Source organism: Entelurus aequoreus, linkage group LG26 (genome assembly GCF_033978785.1).
Source record: "Entelurus aequoreus isolate RoL-2023_Sb linkage group LG26, RoL_Eaeq_v1.1, whole genome shotgun sequence".
NCBI lineage: Eukaryota > Metazoa > Chordata > Actinopteri > Syngnathiformes > Syngnathidae > Entelurus > Entelurus aequoreus.
The window spans coordinates 37,183,404-37,204,311 of NC_084756.1; the positions used below are offsets into that span (position 1 = coordinate 37,183,404).

General features: G+C 37.1%; 1 protein-coding gene across 2 annotated transcripts; it reads left to right on the plus strand.

Annotated features, from left to right (window-relative positions):
• Positions 1 to 65: 65 nt before the first annotated feature.
• LOC133643482 (mitochondrial potassium channel-like) lies at positions 66 to 19,712 on the plus strand. 2 transcript variants are annotated; one of them, XM_062038096.1, is made up of 7 exons: positions 66 to 97; positions 5,431 to 5,486; positions 5,573 to 5,747; positions 9,399 to 9,536; positions 9,633 to 9,797; positions 13,591 to 13,797; positions 18,582 to 19,712. In XM_062038096.1, the coding sequence occupies exons 2-7, from the start codon at positions 5,482 to 5,484 to the stop codon at positions 19,071 to 19,073; spliced, it is 1,182 nt and encodes a 393-aa protein (XP_061894080.1). In that variant the 5' UTR covers positions 66 to 97; positions 5,431 to 5,481; the 3' UTR covers positions 19,074 to 19,712. The 2 variants fall into 2 exon arrangements, with proteins under 2 accessions (XP_061894080.1, XP_061894079.1); XM_062038095.1 differs by lacking the exon at positions 66 to 97 and adding an exon at positions 3,350 to 3,648 and having other exon boundaries at positions 5,433 to 5,486; positions 18,582 to 19,710.
• The last annotated feature ends 1,196 nt before the right edge of the window (positions 19,713 to 20,908 follow it).

The following is a 20,908-nucleotide window of genomic DNA, read 5'->3' on the forward strand; positions in this document are numbered from 1 at the left end:
CTAGGCTACTTGTTTCATTTGACATTAGAATGATGACTCTCGGCGGCCAAAATACTGTCAAGGTGACATGTCTATTTTTAAAAACTAACTGGAATATAGGAATGTGTTCCGTTTATTGTTATATAGACAGCTTTTAAACAATAAAGCGCTCAGGAACGTGGTGCTAAATGCTAACTAGCAGCTAGCAAGCTAATCGTGTATTTAACGTTTATTGTATTTAATGTGAATGTTTATTGACTGAATATAATGACACACATTTGTAGATATTCAAAACAACGTCTCACCCTCCCTGCCGGACATGGTGCGATGCTAAATAACGTGGATTTAGGAGAAATATTTGTGTGTTCGGGTAAGAAAACACCACATTTGCTTAGGCGGAGTCGCGCTGTAAGGACCCAAGAACATCTTCTGTACTGCCTACTGGCGCTGACGAGACGCGGGGCCGCCATCTTGGAGTGGTGATCCGCTCCACTCAGTGCAATTCATTTGGCAGGAGCAATGAACTGTCAGCGCATTGAATTCATCTTACCTCACTGAATGCCACTGATTTTCACAAGCTGTTTTGGTCATACGTGTAGCGATGATAAAGGACACATGTTTTATTATTCTTAGTTTGCTTAACAGTTATAGAATATTCTTATATGCTATAAGTCAGTGTTTTTCAACCTTTTTTGAACCAAGGCACATTTTTAGCGTTGAAAAAATGTGGAGGCACACCACCAGCAGCAATCATTAAAAAACAAAACTCAGTTGACAGTAAAAAGTCGTTGTCGCAATTGTTGGATATGACTTTAAAGCATAACCAAGCATGCGTCACTATAGCTCTTGTCTCAAAGTAGGTGTACTGTCACCACCTGTCACATCACACCCTGACTTATTTTGAGTTTTTTGCTGTTTTTTTGTGTGTAGTGTTTTACTTCTTGTCTTGTGCTCCTATTTTGGTGGCTTTTTCTCTCTTTTTTGTATTTTCCTGTAGCAGTTTCTGGTCTTTTTTTTAACTATATTTCCGCATCTACTTTGTTTTAGCAATCAAGAATATTTCAGTTGTTTTTATCATTCTTTGTGGGGACATTGTTGATTGTCATGTCATGTTCGGATATACATTGTGGACGCCGTCTTTGCTCCACAGTAAGTCTTTGCTGTCGTCCAGCATTCTGTTTTTGTTTACTTTGTAGCCAGTTCAGTTTTAGTTTGGTTCTGCATAGCCTTCCCTTAGCTTCAATGCCTTTTCTTACCGGCACTCACCTTTTGTTTATTTCTGGTTTAAGCATTAGACACCTTTTTACCTGCACGCTGCCTCCCGCTGTTTCCGACATCTACAAAGCAATTAGCTACCTGCTGCCACCTACTGATACGGCATAGTATTACATGGTTACTCTGCCGAGCTCTAGACAGCACCGACACTCAACAACAACACATCATTTGCTGACTATAATTACTGGTTCGCAAAAAATATTTTTAACTCAAATAGGTGAAATTAGATAACCTCCCACGGCACACCAGACTGTATCTCACGGCACACTAGTGTGCCGCGGCACAGTGGTTGAAAAACACTGCTATAAGTGACCAGACGTCCGAGATCAAAACTGGGAATATAATCCCAGAGAAGGGTCAGCTATTTTGAAGTTGAAGAAACAATATGATTAGGTTATATATACATGCATATATCCTACATAAACAATGTTTGAATACATTAGATATCTATATATCTTATAGACTGTATCTCTGTTGCTGCAGCAGCAGAAAGTTTATTCTGTCTTGACACTTTGTATTGATATTTTGTATTACATTCTTCCCTTAAATGATCATGTTTACAGTGATTGTTTTATATGTATTTTTTATGTATGTCGCTTTGGATAAAAGCGTCTGCCAAATACTTAAACATAAACATATATAAACACCTGAAAGTCTTTATATCAACTAAAACCACCAATCTGTTTCGCATGGATTCAGAATAAAACCAAATTCTGTCTTAATTCAGTGTTGGCTTTTACAATCTTTATCTTCATCATTTATTTCAACATTATGTTATTCAAGTATGACATTTTTAAATGTAATTAATTTCATTGACAAGCAATTCTATTATGGTCATACTCTTGTTTGCCGGCGGCTACGATTTCAGTGCTATTGAAGATCTTTGCTCCTTCTCAACTCTGTGGCAATATTCTTTTCACAAAATACAACCAGTAGTACGTTAATGTTAAATCTCACTTGTGAAAAGTAATCCTATTTTCAACAGTCCGCTCATTTGAGCAGGAAAACGCTGAACACTGCAAAAAGTCAGTGTTCAAAAACAAAAAATGAGGGGTATTTTATTTGAACTAAGCCAAATTATCTGCCAATAAAACAAGAAAATTTGGCCTGTCAAGACTTTCCAAAACAAGTCAAATTAGCTAACTTCAATGAACCCAAAAATACTTTAAAATAAGTATATTCTCACTAATAACAAGTGCACTTTTCTTGGTAGAAAAAAAGAGACCTTTTTGCTCAATATGTTGAAAAATATTCTTAAATGAAGTAAATACTAGTGCCATTAACTTGACATAATGATATGCGCTCGGCATTACATTTCTTGAAACCAGCAAACTTATATTAAAAAACAATTTATTGTTCTTAATGGAAAGGCAACAAGGCAAGCGCTTGTTACTCTTGGGGTCTCCTAGCCGCTCAGGCAAATCATATTGTCTAAAAATGCATTTTTCCATCGACAACATGACATCATCGCGCCAAGTGCGTGCTTTTTCAGTCAAATAGTACACATATATACAGCCCGGCCCCCGGTCAAAAATGTTTTTATTGTCATTTTGAAGAATTCATCTGAATGTGCATGAACTATTTCTGTTCAAAATTGTTAGAAATGTCACATGTTAAATGTTTAAATATTAACTCTCAGTTTACTGTACTGTGCCAACTGTACTACTATATGAGTACGTATTTTCTATTGTTTCATTGAAAATAAAACAGCAAAGTCCATTTGGCTGTCATCTGTTTTAATTATGAGACAAAATTGTGTCAAAGTCATGATTTTTTTTTTCATGCTTGAAATAAGAAATTATTACTTTAAAAAAAGTAGTTTTATACTTGTGAGTGTTGATGACACAGCTTTGCAACAGTTGATATTCTAGTTTCAAGCATGTTTTACTCAATATAGCTCATCAAATCTCAGCAACAAGCTGTAATATCTTACTGAGATCATTTAGGACCGAAACACTTAAAACAAGTAAAACACACTAACATAAAATCTGCTTAGTGAGAATAATTATCTTATGAGACAGAAAATAAGCAAATATCACCCTTATTTGAGATATTTCATCTTACTTAGATTTCACTTTTTGCAGTGTGAACACCATCTTTGTTTTCCACTTGTCAACTGTCCGTTTAGGCCGCTCATCACCACTTCAAGATGGCGGCCCAATTTCTCGCGTCACAGCAGCCAATGCTGCTTCTACTTATAAGGTGTCTATGGTAAGGACCCTCATCCCCGGAAGTAGAATCCTGACCCGGAAATAGAAGGATGAATATATGCCGGAACAAAAACCTCGTGACCTGGCTAGGCTACTTGCTTCATTTGACATTAGAATGATGACTCTCGGCGGCCAAAATACTGTCAAGGTGACATGTCTGTTTTAAAAACAAACTGGAATATAGGTATGTGTTCTGTTTATTGTTATATAGACAGCTTGTAAACAATATCACGCTCAGGAACGTGGTGCTAAATGCTAACTAGCAGCTAGCAAGCTAATCCTGTATTTAAAGTTTATTGTATTTAATGTGAATGTTTATTAACTGAATATATTCATGACACTTACATGTTTAAAGTTGTGGCTAATGTGGGATTTTTTACGAGATTTATCAAAGGTGACCGGTTGATTCATTTGTAATCTTCATCGCACAATCTTTATTAGTTTTTATTTTTATTTTATTTTTTGGACAGCAAACATACTTTTATAATTCACTCAACAGTCAAGGCACTTTCAACAACAAGGAAAGAACACAAAAGCAAATACTAGACAAGACTTCCTTTTTATTGTCATTCAAATTTGAACTTTACACTACAGATAAGAACGACATTTCGTTGCATTAGCTCATGGTAGTGCAGGATAAAAGAGCAATATGTTGCAGATATAAATAAATAGAATACTGTACAGATAAATATATTGCACTATATACAGATGGAGCATTAATTATTAATAAATAATAATAATAAAAAGACAAAAAGGGCTAACTAAATCACTTTAAATGTTTTTAACAAAAAATTCAATTCAATCAATCAATCAATGTTTATTTATATAGCCCTAAGAGTCCAGTCCATAGTGGATCTAACATAATAGTGAGAGTCCAGTCTATAGTGGATCTAACATAATAGTGAGAGTCCAGTCCATAGTGGATCTAACATAATAGTGTGAGTCCAGTCCATAGTGGATCTAACATAATAGTGAGAGTCCAGTCCATAGTGGATCTAACATAATAGTGTGAGAGTCCAGTCCATAGTGGATCTAACATAATAGTGAGAGTCCAGTCCATAGTGGATCTAACATAATAGTGTGAGAGTCCAGTCCATAGTGGATCTAACATAATAGTGTGAGAGTCCAGTCCATAGTAGATCTAACATAATAGTGTGAGAGTCCAGTCCATAGTGGATCTAACATAATAGTGAGAGTCCAGTCCATAGTGGATCTAACATAATAGTGTGAGAGTCCAGTCCATAGTGGGGCCAGCAGGAAACCATCTCGATCGGAGACGGGTCAGCAGCACAGAGATGTCCCCAACCGATGCACAAATGAGCGGTCCACCCCGGATCCCGACTCTGGACAGCCAGCACTTCATCCATGGCCACCGGACCTGTGTCCCCCCCCCCCCCTACACAAGCGAGAGGGGGGCAGAAGAGAAAAGAAAAGAAACGGCAGATCAACTGGTCTAAAAGGGGGTCTATTTAAAGGCTAGAGTATACAAATGAGTTTTAAGATGGAACTTAAATGCTTCTACTGAGGTAGCATCTCTAACTGTTACCGGTAGGGCATTCCAGAGTACTGGAGCCCCAATAGAAAACACTCTATAGCCCACAGACTTTGTTTGGGCTCTGGGAATCACTAATAAGCCGGAGTTCTTTGAACGCAGATTTCTAATCGGGACATATGGTACAATGCAGTCGGCAAGATAGGCTGGAGCTAGACCTAATTCAAGGTCTTTTGTACTCTTAATTATTCTCCAAGATTTGATTGCTAATTGTAAATTATTAAGCGAATTAGAAAATGTAGGCCTTACTTTCATAAATCCACATTCATGTAGACTTTTTTTTGCCTGTTGACAAACATGTCTATGTTACAGTCCTTTATAAAAAATACCAAATTTGGTTTATTCTATAGTGAATGGGAACATCTGCACAGCCTTGTTTCTCAGCCAATCTCTGATCTCCTCCATCTTTATTACAGTTGCTGGGGAGACTTTGCGGCTTAGACAGTTTTCCTATTGCGTGTCTCGATGAGGTACTGTTCTTCACTGGATTTAGTTGTCTGTAATTCATCACAATCACGTCATCAGCGCTGACTAACATTTGTGTTCATTGTGTCAGGTACAGAGGTCATGGCTCGTGTTGTCTGTCCCGCCTCTTCCTGCTTGGACCTCGGCCAGACCGGATGTGTGTGGTCCGCAGCTACAGTGCCCAACACCGGCCGAGTGGCCCGGGGCGTCCTGATGGGAAGGATGGACCCGAGAGCGCGAAGGAACGTGCGCTGTCAGCCTTACAAGTAGGACTGGGAATCGTACCACAACTGACGATTCCATTCAGATTCCTTGGGTGACACTTACATTTAGAATTGATTCACTCAATGGTATCAAATTGTAACAAATCCTTTTCAAAAGTCTACAAGTTTAGAGCTCATCTTGACGTACACACAGAGCGATTAAGCACCAAGATTGCCTAAAAAAAGATTTAAAAAAGAACCGATTCCGATTCCTGAAAACTAGGAATGGATTTAAAAATCGGAATAAAAAAGAACTACGTTTTGGATTTTTGCACTTTTTTTTTTAGCACCCCTGTAGAGTGAAAATACTGCCAAAACTCCACAAACACACCAAAATATTACAGCATCAGTTACTCACTCTGTTTGTAATATAACGATTCGCAGGTTAAAAAAAAATAAAAAAATCTTCAGGCAAAAAAACTATTTTCTGCAAGTAAAAAAAACATTTCGCACATATAAAAACATTTTTTTGCAGGTAAAAAAAACTATTTGCAAGTTTAAAACATGTTTCTGCAATTTAAATTAATGTTTCGCAATTTAATTTTTTTTTCTGCAAGTAAAAAAAAAAGATTCACAAGAAGAAAAACAATTTTCTGCAAGTAAAAAAAAAAGGTTTGCAATTATTTGAAAAATTTCTGCAATTATTTGAAAAATTTCTGCAAGTATGATTTGCAGGTATAAAAAATAAAAAAAGTAAGTTAAGTTAAAACTTTTGGCAGTAATATTCCACCCTGCGCGATCCACACACTTGCACTGAGAGCACTCGTAATTCGCTCTCTACAACGACAGGTGGTGCTGCTGAGACAATTCAACTACTAGCGACTTTAAATAATTTTACTGTTATTTGCGCATGGTGCCATCCGTCAAAAACAACAAATAAGATGCAGAGTAGGGAGTAAAATGGCGGACAGAAGAGGGGAAAAAAGCTACTAATTTTCCTCTCCTCTGTCCCCTCCCTGCTTCTTCTTTATTTTTGTCGGAAGGGACCATGAGCAAATAACAGTAGCAGATGGCCTTAAATTGACTCAGCAGCACCACCTGTCTTTGTAGGGTAGGAATACAGGTGCTGTGAGTGCAAGTGTGTGAATGGCGCAGGTTGGAATATTACTGCCAAAAGTTTTAACTTGAAAAACACGTTTTTATACTTGTGAATCATTTTTTAATTGGAAAATATTGTTTTAATACGCAAGTCATTTTTTTAATTGAAGAAAAAATGTTTTTATACTTGTGAACCTTTTTTTTTTATTGAAGAAAATGTTTTTTTTACTTGGGAATCATTTTTCAATTGAAAAACATGTTTTTATACTTGTGAATCAATTATTAATTAAAGAAAACATTTTTTTATACTTGCGAGGCATTTTCTTACTTGAAAAAAATAGCTTTTATACTTTTTAATAATTGTTTTAATTGAAAAACATTTTTTTATACTTGTAGATCATATTTTTAATTGAAGAAAAATGTTTTTATACTTGCAAATAATTTTTTAATTGGAAAATATTGTTTTAATACGCGAGTAATTTTTTTAATTGAAGAAAAAATGTTTTTATACTTGTGAACCATTTTTTTTTATTGAAGAAAATGTTTTTTTTAACTTGGGAATCATTTTTCAATTGAAAAACATGTTTTTATACTTGAGTCAATTATTAATTAAAGAAAAAAAATGTTTATACTTGCGAGGCATATTCTTACTTGAAAAAAATTGCTTTTATACTTGTGAATAATTTTTTTAATTGAAAAACATTTTTCTATACATGTGTATCATATTTTTAATTGAAGAAAAAAAAAGTTATACTTGGAAATAATTTTTTAATTGAAAAAAATTTTTTATACTTGCAAATCATTCTTTTAATTCTTTTAATGTTTTTTATACTTGGGAATCATTTTCTTAATTGAAGAAATATGTTTTTATGGTTCAGTAATTTTTTAATTGAAGTAAGATGTTTTTATACGTGCGAGTCATTTTTTTAAATTGACATTATTATTTTTTCATACTTGCGATTAATATTTTTTACTCAAAGAAAAAGTTTTTATACTTGCGAGTAATTTTTTTACTTGGAAAAAAAAAAGTTTTTATACTTGCAAATCATTCTTTTAATTGAAGAAAATGTTTTTTTATACTTGGGAATCATTTTCTTAATTGAAGATTTTTTTTATACTTGAGTCATTTTTTAATTGAAGTAAAATGTTTTTATACGTTCTAGTCATTTTTTAAATTGAAAATATTTTTTTTATACTTGTGATTAATTTTTTTACTCAAGAAAAAGTTTTTATACTTGCGAGTCATTTTTTTTTACTTGGAAAAAAATGTTTTTATACTTGCAAATCATTCTTTTAATTGAAGAAAATGTTTTTTATACTTGGTAATCATTTTCTTAAATTGAAGAAAAATGTTTTTATACGTGCGGGTCATTTTTTAAATTGAAGAAAATGTTTTTTTACTTGAGTAATTTTTTTAATTGAAAAACATTTTTCTATACATGTGGATCATATTTTTAATTGAAGAAAAAAAATGTTATACTTGGAAATCATTTTTAAATTGAAAAAAAAGTTTTTATACTTGCGAGTCATTTTTTTTACTTGAAAAAAATGTTTTTATACTTGCAAATCATTTTTTTAATTGAAGAAAATGTTTTTTATACTTGGGAATCATTTTCTTAATTGAAGAAATATGTTTTTATGCTTCAGTAATTTTTTAATTGAAGTAAAATGTTTTTATACGTGCGAGTCATTTTTTAAATTGACATTATTTTTTCATACTTGCGATTAATATTTTTTACTCAAAGAAAAAGTTTTTATACTTGCGAGTCATTTTTTTACTTGAAAAAAAAAGTTTTTATACTTGCAAATCATTCTTTTATTTGAAGAAAAAGTTTTTTTATACTTGGGAATCATTTTCTTAATTGAATAAGTTTTTTTTTATACTTGAGTCATTTTTTAATTGAAGTAAAATGTTTTTATACGTGCCAGTCATTTTTTAAATTGAAAATATTTTTTTTTATACTTGTGATTAATTTTTTTACTCAAAGAAAAAGTTTTTATACTTGCGAGTCATTTTTTTTTACTTGGAAAAAAATGTTTTTATACTTGCAAATCATTCTTTTAATTGAAGAAAATGTTTTTTATACTTGGTAATCATTTTCTTAAATTGAAGAAAAATGTTTTTATACGTGCGGGTCATTTTTTAAATTGAAGAAAATGTTTTTTGTACTGGAGTCATTTTTTAATTGAAGTAAAATGTTTTTATACGTGCGGGTCATTTTTTAAATTGAAAATGTATTTTTTTTATACTTGCGATTCATTTTTTTACTCAAAAAATATGTTTTTATACTTGAGTAATTTTTTTAATTGAAGAAAATGTTTTTTTGTTAACTTGAAAATTGTTTTTTAATTGAAGAAAATCTTTTTATTTACTTGCAAATTGGTGGGCTTGACTAAAATAATTTGTTTGTGGAGTTTTTTCAGTAATACGAAAAAGAACCATCTCAGGTCAAACACAAGCACTTACATGCTGGTTGACCTCTAATTCGTTCTTGTCCCATAAGAAAATAATGTCAGTAGAAATAATGTGTTCCAGGGTCAAAGTGTTTTGCTGCCGAAGAGAAAAAACTAATCCAGTAACAGCGACATCATAACTGCCCCCTTTCCCTCCTCTAGCATGCAGGTCAGTTGGGGCATCAGTGGGGTCAAAGGTCGGCACAGATGGCCACCGCCGCCATGAACCGTTGGTGGGAGAGGTATGAGGAGTTTGTCGGCCTCAACGAGGTCCGTGGCGCTCAGGCAAATGTCACAGAGGTCAGTAGACGAGTTCGCTTTGCTTCCAACCGTGATACCCGACGAACACGGTTTTATCCGGATCTGATTCAGATTTGCCCCCGGTTTGTTTCCTAGGCTGAGGCGGCGTTCATGGTTTCCAGGGGGATGGTGCGCGAGGCTCACGGCAGCCTGGAGACCCTGCAGGCCCGGCTGAAGGAGGTCAGGGACAGGCTGGACAGAGTCTCCAGGGAGGAGGCGCACTACCTGGAGCTGGCCACGCTGGAGCACAAACTGCTGCAGGTGAGCTGAGGCCTCACAACGCCGAGAGCGCCACAAAACAAAACATTCACAGCTGCTTGTCATGACACGAGGGACGGGAATGCAAAACCACTTCCAACTCCTTGGAATCGCTTGCCATTCTCCCAAACGAGTCCTTGGAATGATGTAATCACGCAACGTCACAGTAACACTAAACACTAAAGTTTAGTTGCATTTTAACAGAAAACATCGCAACAGCGCTACTTGTAAGTAGGGTTGGGTATCGAGTATCGATTGGAACCGGGACTAACTTTCCGATTCTCCCGGAATCGTTCAAAAGTTTAAATTTCGATTCCTAGTTTCGATACCCAGTCCGCCGACCGGAAAAAAATATGTCCGCCGAACCGGAAGAAGAAGCCGCTGAACACCAACGAAGAAGCGCCCACCGCCGGAAGTGTTAGCATAGCCGAGCGAGTCAGTCAAGCTCAAGCATGGATAGCGGGCGTCGGCGGTCGAAAGTGTGGCTTTACTTTACAAAAAAAAATGAAATAACCGCGAAATAACAGAGCTCCATGTCCATCAAGAAAGGAGTGGAGAGAGAGCTGCAGATGTACCAGGACGTTCCACCGATACTTATGTCTGACGACCCTGCTGCATGGTGGTGGTCCGGTGGAACCAACAAAAGACTTATCCTTTGCTGTCAGATCTCGCTTTCTCCTATTTATGCGTTCAAGCTTCTTCCACACCCAGCGAACGTGTATTTTCCACAGCAGGAGACACTATCTGTCCAGAACGCTCACGCATCCTGCCTGAGAAGGCGGATATGCTCATTTTCCTAAACAAGAACTGTCTCTGATTTTATACTGTACCTGCTGCTAATCTGGACTGGGTTTTGCAAGTTGTTTCTTATTGTTTCTTTGCTTTTCTGCACCAGGTTAGCCCATCAGTGGGAGCACGCTAACATTTTTAAGTACCTGCAGCATCTTACACTTGTGTGTGTAAATGTGTTTTCATGAGGTTTCCTGCAGCATCATACACTTGTGTGTGTAAATGTGTTTTCATGAGGTTTCCTGCAGCATCATACACTTATGTGTAAATGTGTTTTCATGAGGTTTCCTGCAGCATCATACACTTATGTGTAAATGTGTTTTCATGAGGTTTCCTGCAGCATCATACACTTATGTGTAAATGTGTTTTCATGAGGTTTACTGCAGCATCATACACTTATGTGTAAATGTGTTTTCATGAGGTTTCCTGCAGCATCATACACTTATGTGTAAATGTGTTTTCATGAGGTTTTCGGAAATAAAGCTCTCTTGAGGAAAGTGTACCCCTGGGAAAATGTATTCATAATTTATAATATTTAGATTCAAGTTCATAGATTTGATATTTATATTGTAGTTGAAAACAGCCCTGTGAGGAATTGATAGTAAAGTTCATAAAAAGTTAATAGAATTAAAATTGATGGAGAATGTCAGACTATTTCATTCAGAAAGACTGTAGGTTAGCTAGCTCATTTAAAATATCCCAAACTTTTTTTTGACCCTGCCTCTTAAAAGAATCTGAATCGAGAATCGCCAAGAATCGGAATCGAAACAAAGAATCGGAATCGGAATCGTTCGAATTCAAACGATACCCAACCCTACTTGTAATACCTGCAAGGCTGCTATGTCATCAAGAGGACATAGGAGCATAATGCTGAAACACAGCATGCGATAACTCAAAACCAACGTCACGTTTTTACAAACCCCGTTTCCATATGAGTTGGGAAATGGTGTTAGATGTAAATATAAACGGAATACAATGTTTTTCAAATCCTTTTCAAGCCATATTCAGTTGAATGCACTACAAAGACAAGATATTTGATGTTCAAACTCATAAACTTTATTTTTTTTTTGCAAATAATCATTAACTTAGAATTTCATGGCTGCAACACGTGCCAAAGTAGTTGGGAAAGGGCATGTTCACCACTGTGTTACATGGCCTTTCCTTTTAACAACACTCAGTAAAGGTTTGGGAACTGAGGAGACACATTTTTTAAGCTTCTCAGGTGGAATTCTTTCCCATTCTTGCTTGATGTACAGCTTAAGTTGTTCAACAGTCCGGGGGTCTCCCTTGTGCTATTTTACGCTTCACACATTTTCAATGGGAGACAGTTCTGGACTACAGGCAGGCCAGTCTAGTACCCGCACTCTTTTACTATGAAGCCACGTTGATGTAACACGTGGCTTGGCATTGTCTTGCTGAAATAAGCAGGGGCGTCCATGGTAACGTTGCTTGGATGGCAACATATGTTGCTCCAAAAGCTGTATGTACCTTTCAGCATTAATGGTGCCTTCACAGATGTGTAAGTTACCCATGTCTTGGGCACTAATACACCCCCATACCATCACACATGCTGCCTTTTACACTTTGTGCCTAGAACAATCCGGATGGTTCTTTTCCTCTTTGGTCCGGAGGACACGACATCCACAGTTTCCAAAAACAATTTGAAATGTGGACTCGTCAGACCACAGAACACTTTTCCACTTTGTATCAGCCCATCTTAGATGAGCTGTGTGTATATTGTACATATTACATATTGTTACGAAGGTGTCTGTTACTACATTATATATATACTTGCAGTGTGTATATTGTTCATATTACATATTGTTACGAAGGTGTCTGTTACTACATTATATATATACTTGCAGTGTGTATATTGTTCATATTACATATTGTTACGAAGGTGTCTGTTACTACATTATATATATACTTGCAGTGTGTATATTGTTCATATTACATATTGTTACGAAGGTGTCTGTTACTACATTATATATATACTTGCAGTGTGTATATTGTACATATTACATATTGTTATGAAGGTGTCTGTTGCTACATTATATATATACTTGCAGTGTGTATATTGTACAAATTACATATTGTTATGAAGGTGTCTGTTACTACATTATATATATACTTGCAGTGTGTATATTGTACATATTACATATTGTTATGAAGGTGTCTGTTACTACATTATATAAATACTTGCAGTGTGTATATTGTACATATTACATATTGTTATGAAGGTGTCTGTTACTACATTATATATATACTTGCAGTGTGTATATTGTACATATTACATATTGTTATGAAGGTGTCTGTTACTACATTATATATATACTTGCAGTGTGTATATTGTACATATTACATATTGTTATGAAGGTGTCTGTTACTACATTATATATATACTTGCAGTGTGTATATAAAACGTTAATGGAGGGTTATGAAATAGTTTTAGAGACTTTGAAGGCTGCAACAGTGACTCCTATTAGCCGCATCTTCCAAGCGTTTTTGTAATCATATTTAAAATCCTTAAAACGCATGTTCTTGATTGGGAACGATGGGCAAACTTTAAAAAAAAAAAAGTGCAGTTCCCCTTAAAGAAGTCACTGTAGGCTTTGTACGGTCATGTGACCTCTAAACTATACACAATTGATGCTAATCCACCTGTTTGCTCTCTTTTTTCCCCCCAAATAAGAATCGATAAGAGAACCAAATCGTAAAGTGGAATCATCAGTTCCCATCCCTTCACGGGGCAACGTGTAACCGGACCATGCAGTCCACTCAGTAATGAGCAGAACTGGGGCGATTCCTCCACTTTCATCAAAGAAATGTCCTCTTACGCATAATACGATTATAAGCTTGCAGTGTTTGCCGTCAAAATCTCCAAAATCTATTTGTGGCGCCCAAAACGAATCCCTGGCGGTGGCGCCATCGAGTCATTAATAAATGGTATGTATGCGGACTTGAAGCCATAAAATGATCTGAGGCCCGTGTGGCGTCCTGACCGCAGGAGGAGCGCCGCCTGAGAACGGCCTACGAGCACGCCGAGGGCTCGGAGAGGGAGAAGTTCGCCTCGTTCTCGGCCGCCGTCAGGGAGAGTCACGAGAAGGAGAGGACGCGAGCCGAGCGCACAAAGAACTGGTCCGTGATTGGCTCGGTGCTGGGAGCCCTGATCGGGGTCATGGGGTCCACGTACGTCAACCGCGTCCGACTGCAGGTGAGAAAAGTGCTTTAGTCTTGTGCCTGCAAATGATTATTAGCCATGCAAAAATTACCCTCATAAACTGCTGTAAATATTACCATTTCATAAAGTAATTGATCATAAAGCAATGATTGATTACCGCATTTTTGAAACACTGCTAATTTCCTGGAGCTAATCGCTTGAATGCTATCATGAATACATTAATGTCTTCTTCCATCACAAACTACACCTGTTAAAATAAACATATCGACACTCTCAAATATGAATAACATGACTCCTGAAGAAGCCAGAATGATATTTAATGTTTCTTCTGCCAAGGAAAGTATATTGTGTTAAAATATTTCAGTGTGTACTTTTTGAGCACATTTCACAATACCATGATGAACTCAGTGGCCTAGTGGTGAGAATGTCCGCCCTGAGATGGGTAGGTTGTGAGGAGCACTCTATTGCGGCCATAACACCCTCTTAAAAACCACCAACAATGCTCCGTTTACGTTTTGTGACCTGAATATTAACCAAGTATTAGCGCTATTGTTATTATAAGCACTTAAACCACGCCTCTCACCTGGATAGTAGAAGGTTGTGGACGTAAACCGAGATGTTGGTCAACTTTGCGGTCCCTTTTTTAAATGTTATTTTTTACATCTGGCAAGATTATGATTATTTCTTCATCTAAACGGGAAGATATCAACATCCCATCCGTCGGCATCCCCGCGAGAGCAGACATTATACATTAAGTGATTGTTTTACTACGTTGGTAGTTTCTATATCTTGTTTAGCACTTAGTAATACTGCTACACGATGCTTGGTGTTTCGCTAAAGTTTAGCACGCAGCTTCTAAAACTTGTAGATCGTTCAGGCTCAAAAACCTACGTTTCTGTATCATCATTTGTTCCAAAGTAGGGTTTGTTGTCTCATGAAGTCTGTTTTTTTTTATTGATTGATTGATTGATTGAAACTTTTATTAGTGGATTGCACAGTTCAGTACATATTCCGTACAATTGACCACTAAATGGTAACACCCCAATAAGTTTTTCGACTTGTTTAAGTCAGGGTCCACGTTAATCAATTCATGGTAAATGTGTTGTTGTTGAAGGAAGAAGCAACCGTTGTAATGTGTTTAAAAATGAGCAAACTACGTAAATATTACGTGTTATTATGAATGTTACTGCATTACATGTGTACTTACAGCATGTCTAGAAAACGTTGGCGGTGTTTAAGATGTTTTTTAGTATGATGTGGCTAACAATGCAGCTAACAGGAGCACTCTATTGCGCCCATAACACCCTCTTAAAAACCACCAACAATGCTCCGTTTACGTTTTGTGACCTGAATATTAACCAAGTATTAGCGCTATTGTTATTATAAGCACTTAAACCACGCCTCTCACCTGGATAGTAGAAGGTTGTGGACGTAAACCGAGATGTTGGTCAACTTTGCGGTCCCTTTTTTAAATGTTATTTTTTACATCTGGCAAGATTATGATTATTTCTTCATCTAAACGGGAAGATATCAACATCCCATCCGTCGGCATCCCCGCGAGAGCAGACATTATACATTAAGTGATTGTTTTACTACGTTGGTAGTTTCTATATCTTGTTTAGCACTTAGTAATACTGCTACACGATGCTTGGTGTTTCGCTAAAGTTTAGCACGCAGCTTCTAAAACTTGTAGATCGTTCAGGCTCAAAAACCTACGTTTCTGTATCATCATTTGTTCCAAAGTAGGGTTTGTTGTCTCATGAAGTCTGTTTTTTTTTATTGATTGATTGATTGATTGAAACTTTTATTAGTGGATTGCACAGTTCAGTACATATTCCGTACAATTGACCACTAAATGGTAACACCCCAATAAGTTTTTCGACTTGTTTAAGTCAGGGTCCACGTTAATCAATTCATGGTAAATGTGTTGTTGTTGAAGGAAGAAGCAACCGTTGTAATGTGTTTAAAAATGAGCAAACTACGTAAATATTACGTGTTATTATGAATGTTACTGCATTACATGTGTACTTACAGCATGTCTAGAAAACGTTGGCGGTGCTTAAGATGTTTTTTAGTATGATTTGGCTAACAATGCAGCTAACAGGAGCACTCTATTGCGCCCATAACACCCTCTTAAAAACCACCAACAATGCTCCGTTTACGTTTTGTGACCTGAATATTAACCAAGTATTAGCGCTATTGTTATTATAAGCGCTAAAACGCTTTTAGTGGCGCATTGATCACAGAGAGCTAACTAGCTCATGCTGCCATATTGACATATCTCATCACCTCTAAGTGGGTAAAAGTTCATTCCAGATGATAAACCACGCCTCTCACCTGGATAGTAGAAGGTTGTGGACGTAAACCGAGATGTTGGTCAACTTTGCGGTCCCTTTTTTAAATGTTATTTTTTACATCTGGAAAGATTATGATTATTTCTTCATCTAAACGGGAAGATATAAACAACCCATCCGTCGGCATCCCCGTGAGAGCAGACATTATACAGTAAGTGATTGTTTGACTATGTTGGTAGTTTCTATATCTTGTTTAGCACTTAGTAATACTGCTACATGATGCTTGGTGTTTCGCTAAAGTTTAGCACGCAGCTTCTAAAACTTGTAGATCGTCCTCCTTATATTCAGGCTAAAAAACATACGTTTCTGGATCATCATTTGTCCCAAAGTAGGGTTTGTTGTCTCATGAAGTCTGTGTTGTTGTTGAAGGAAAAAGCAACCGTTGTAATGTGTTTAAAAATGAGCAAACTACGTAAATATTACGTGTTATTATGAATGTTACTGCATTACATGTGTACCTACAGCATGTCTAGCAAACGTTGGCGGTGTTTAAGATGTTTTTTAGTATGATGTGGCTAACAATGCAGCTAACAGGAGCACTCTATTGTGCCCATAACACCCTCTTAAAAACCACCAACAATGCTCCGTTTACGTTTTGTGACCTGAATATTAACCAAGTATTAGCGCTATTGTTATTATAAGCGCTAAAACGCTTTTTGTGGCGCATTTATCACAGAGAGCTAACTAGCTCATGCTGCCATATTGACATATCTCATCACCTCTAAGTGGGTAAAAGTTCATTCCAGATGATAAACCACGCCTCTCACCTGGATAGTAGAAGGTTGTGGACATACACCGAGATGTTGGTCAACTTTGCGGTTATTTTTTACATCTGGCAAGATTATGATGATTTCTTCATCTAAACGGGAAGATATAAACATCCCATCCGTCTGCATCCCCGCGAGAGCAGACATTATACAGTAAGTGATTGTTTTACTATGTTGGTAGTTTCTATATCTTGTTTAGCACTTAGTAATACTGCTACATGATGCTTGGTGTTTCGCTAAAGTTTAGCACACAGCTTCTAAAACTTGTAGATCGCCCTCCTTATATTCAGGCTCAAAAACATACGTTTCTGGATCATCATTTGTCCCAAAGTAGGGTTTGTTGTCTCATGAAGTCTGTTTTTTTTATTGATTGATTGATTGAAACTTTTATTAGTGGATTGCACAGTTCAGTACATATTCCGTACAATTGACCACTAAATGGTAACACCCCAATAAGTTTTTCGAGTTGTTTAATCACGTTAATCAATTCATGGTAAATGTGTTGTTGTTGAAGGAAAAAGCAACCGTTGTAATGTGTTTAAAAATGAGCAAACTACGTAAATATTACATGTTATTATGAATGTTACTGCATTACATGTGTACCTACAGCATGTCTAGCAAACGTTGGCGGTGTTTAAGATGTTTTTTAGTATGATGTGGCTAACAATGCAGCTAACAGGAGCACTCTATTGTGCCCATAACACCCTCTTAAAAACCACCAACAATGCTCCGTTTACGTTTTGTGACCTGAATATTAACCAAGTATTAGCGCTATTGTTATTATAAGCGCTAAAACGCTTTTTGTGGCGCATTTATCACAGAGAGCTAACTAGCTCATGCTGCCATATTGACATATCTCATCACCTCTAAGTGGGTAAAAGTTAATTCCAGATGATAAACCACGCCTCTCACCTGGATAGTAGAAGGTTGTGGACATACACCGAGATGTTGGTCAACTTTGCGGTTATTTTTTACATCTGGCAAGATTATGATGATTTCTTCATCTAAACGGGAAGATATAAACATCCCATCCGTCGGCATCCCCGCGAGAGCAGACATTATACAGTAAGTGATTGTTTTACTATGTTGGTAGTTTCTATATCTTGTTTAGCACTTAGTAATACTGCTACATGATGCTTGGTGTTTCGCTAAAGTTTAGCACACAGCTTCTAAAACTTGTAGATCGCCCTCCTTATATTCAGGCTCAAAAACATACGTTTCTGGATCAGCATTTGTCCCAAAGTAGGGTTTGTTGACTCATGAAGTCTGTTGTTGTTGTTGAAGGAAAAAGCAACCGTTGTAATGTGTTTAAAAATGAGCAAACTACATAAATATTATGTGTTATTATGAATGTTACTGCATTACATGTGTACTTACAGCATGTCTAGAAAACGTTGGCAGTGTTAAGATGTTTTTAGCACGCTTTATAGGTGGAATAGATCCAATCCCCATTACGCTAGCTCCACTGTTAGCTGACTTTTGCTAACATTTATTTCTGTTAAAAACAGCATCGTTCCCCTTTAAGGTAATCCTCTAAATGAAGGACGACGAGCTCAACACTCAGATAGCAGTGGAAGTTGGAGCCATAGGACATATTGAGGAATGACCAGCATGAAAACATCAAAGTGGCTACTATGCACACTTTGTCACTGTTAGCACCCCCCTGTGGTAAAACTGTGTAATGTGTTCTCCACAGGAGCTCAAAAGTCTGCTGCTGGAGGCCCAGAAGGGGCCAGAAAGCCTGCAGGAAGCCCTGAAAGTCCAAGCGGGGAACCATCGCTCGCAGCAGGACGAGCTCCGGGCGCTCATCGACAGCCTCAGGGTCACCCTGAAGGCTCCTCTCCTGACCCGCGCCTCGGCCGTCAGCCCTTCTCCGTCCTCGGGTGAGGTCCAGAGGACAGAGTCCCCCCTGCAGTCCCAAGTGGGGCAGCTGCAGCAAGGACTGGGCAAGGTCCAGAGTGATCTTTCCCTGGTGAGGAGCCTGCTTGAAAGCGCACCGCAGAGGCCGGTCCGAATCGAGACGGCAGACCGGCCGGGGTTGGAGTCGATGGTTCAGACTTTTGAGGACACCCAGAGGACGTTGGGCGAACGCGTCAGCCGGAGCACGCTCTATAACGCCGCCTTCACGTACACGGCGGCCGCCATCACGGTCTCTGCTGTGTACGCTCTCCTCCGGGGGGGTGCATAGCCACGAGCCGTCACACTTCATTCAAAGGAGACCGATGACTCTCTCACTTTTAATTCCGACATACTTGAACATGTGATCATGTATTATTAATGCACTGAGACAATGATTAAAAACCAGATGTGATTCTCCACCTGCCTGTGTGGTAGTTCCATCAGTGGCCAGACGAGGGCAGCAGCAGCCACTGCAATCAACCGCACGCTGCTGCCACGTCTTCATCTTCAGTCTTGTCAATCATTGAACACCATCATTGTCAATATGTCAACCATTAGGTGCTCGACCACTGCCAATACAACCATGTTGAGAATCAGCAGATGTGTGCCACAGCAGACATTCTTTGTGTTTCCACTCTTCTTGATCATGTGATGGTGCCTCCAGCAGTGGGAGGATCACACATGAGATGAGTGCAGAAACAGGATGTTGCTACAGGCAACATCCAGCTTTCTTCAAAGATCTTCAAATAGTTTGTGGTTGTGTTCAGGCCTGCCTTATACTGTACTCTAATAAGGTCTCATTGTACTGTACTCTAATAAGGTTTACTTATACTGTACTCTAATAGGGTCTCATTGTACTGTACTCTAATAAGGTTTACTTATACTGTACTCTAATAAGGTCTCATTGTACTGTACTCTGATAAGGTTTACTTATACTGTACTCTAATAAGGTCTCATTGTACTGTACTCTGATAAGGTTTACTTATACTGTACTCTAATAAGGTCTCATTGTACTGTACTCTGATAAGGTTTACTTATACTGTACTCTAATAAGGTCTCATTGTACTGTACTCTGATAAGGTTTACTTATACTGTACTCTAATAAGGTCTCATTGTACTGTACTCTGATAAGGTTTACTTATACTGTACTCTAATAAGGTTAACTTATACTGTACTCTAATAGGGTCTCATTGTACTGTACTCTGATAAGGTTTACTTATACTGTACTCTAATAAGGTCTCCTCATGCTGTACTCTAATAAGGTTTCCTTATATTGTACACTGATAAGGTTTCCTTATGCTGTAGTCTAATAAGGTCTCATTTTACTGTACTCTAATAAGATGTCCTTTTATTGTACGCTGATATGGTTTCCTTCTACTGTACTCTATTAAGATCTCCGTATACTGTACTCTAATACGGTTTCCTAATACTGTGCTCTAAGAATTCCCTTTGCTGTTCTCTAATTATGATGTCTAATACTGTACTATGTTTCCTAATACTGTAAAGATTCCTTATACTGTTATCTAATAAGATTTCCTAATACTGTACTTTAATAAGGTTTCCCTATACTGTACTCTAGTACGGTTTCCTTATACTGTATTCTAAGATGGTCTCCTTATATTGTACACTGATAAGGTTTCTTTATACTGTACTCTAATAAGTTATCCTTATACTGTACTCTAATAAGGTTTCCTTATACTGTACACTGATAAGGTTTCCTACTACTGTACTCTGATAAGGTCTCATTGTATTGTACTCTAATAAGGTTTCATAATACTGTTCTCTCATAAGGTTTCCTTATACTGTACTCTAATAAGGTTTCCTTATTATTTACTCTAAAGTTTCCTTATAAGGTTTCCTTATACTGTACTCTAATAAGGTCTCATTTTACTGTACTCTAATAAGATGTCCTTTTATTATACGCTGATATGGTTTCCTTCTACTGTACTCTAATAAGATTTCCTAATACTGTACTTTAATAAGGTTTCCCTATACTGTACTCTAATACGGTTTCCTTATACTGTATTCTAAGATGGTCTCCTTATATTGTACACTTATAAGGTTTCTTTATACTGTACTCTAATAAGTTATCCTTATACTGTACTCTAATAAGGTTTCCTTATA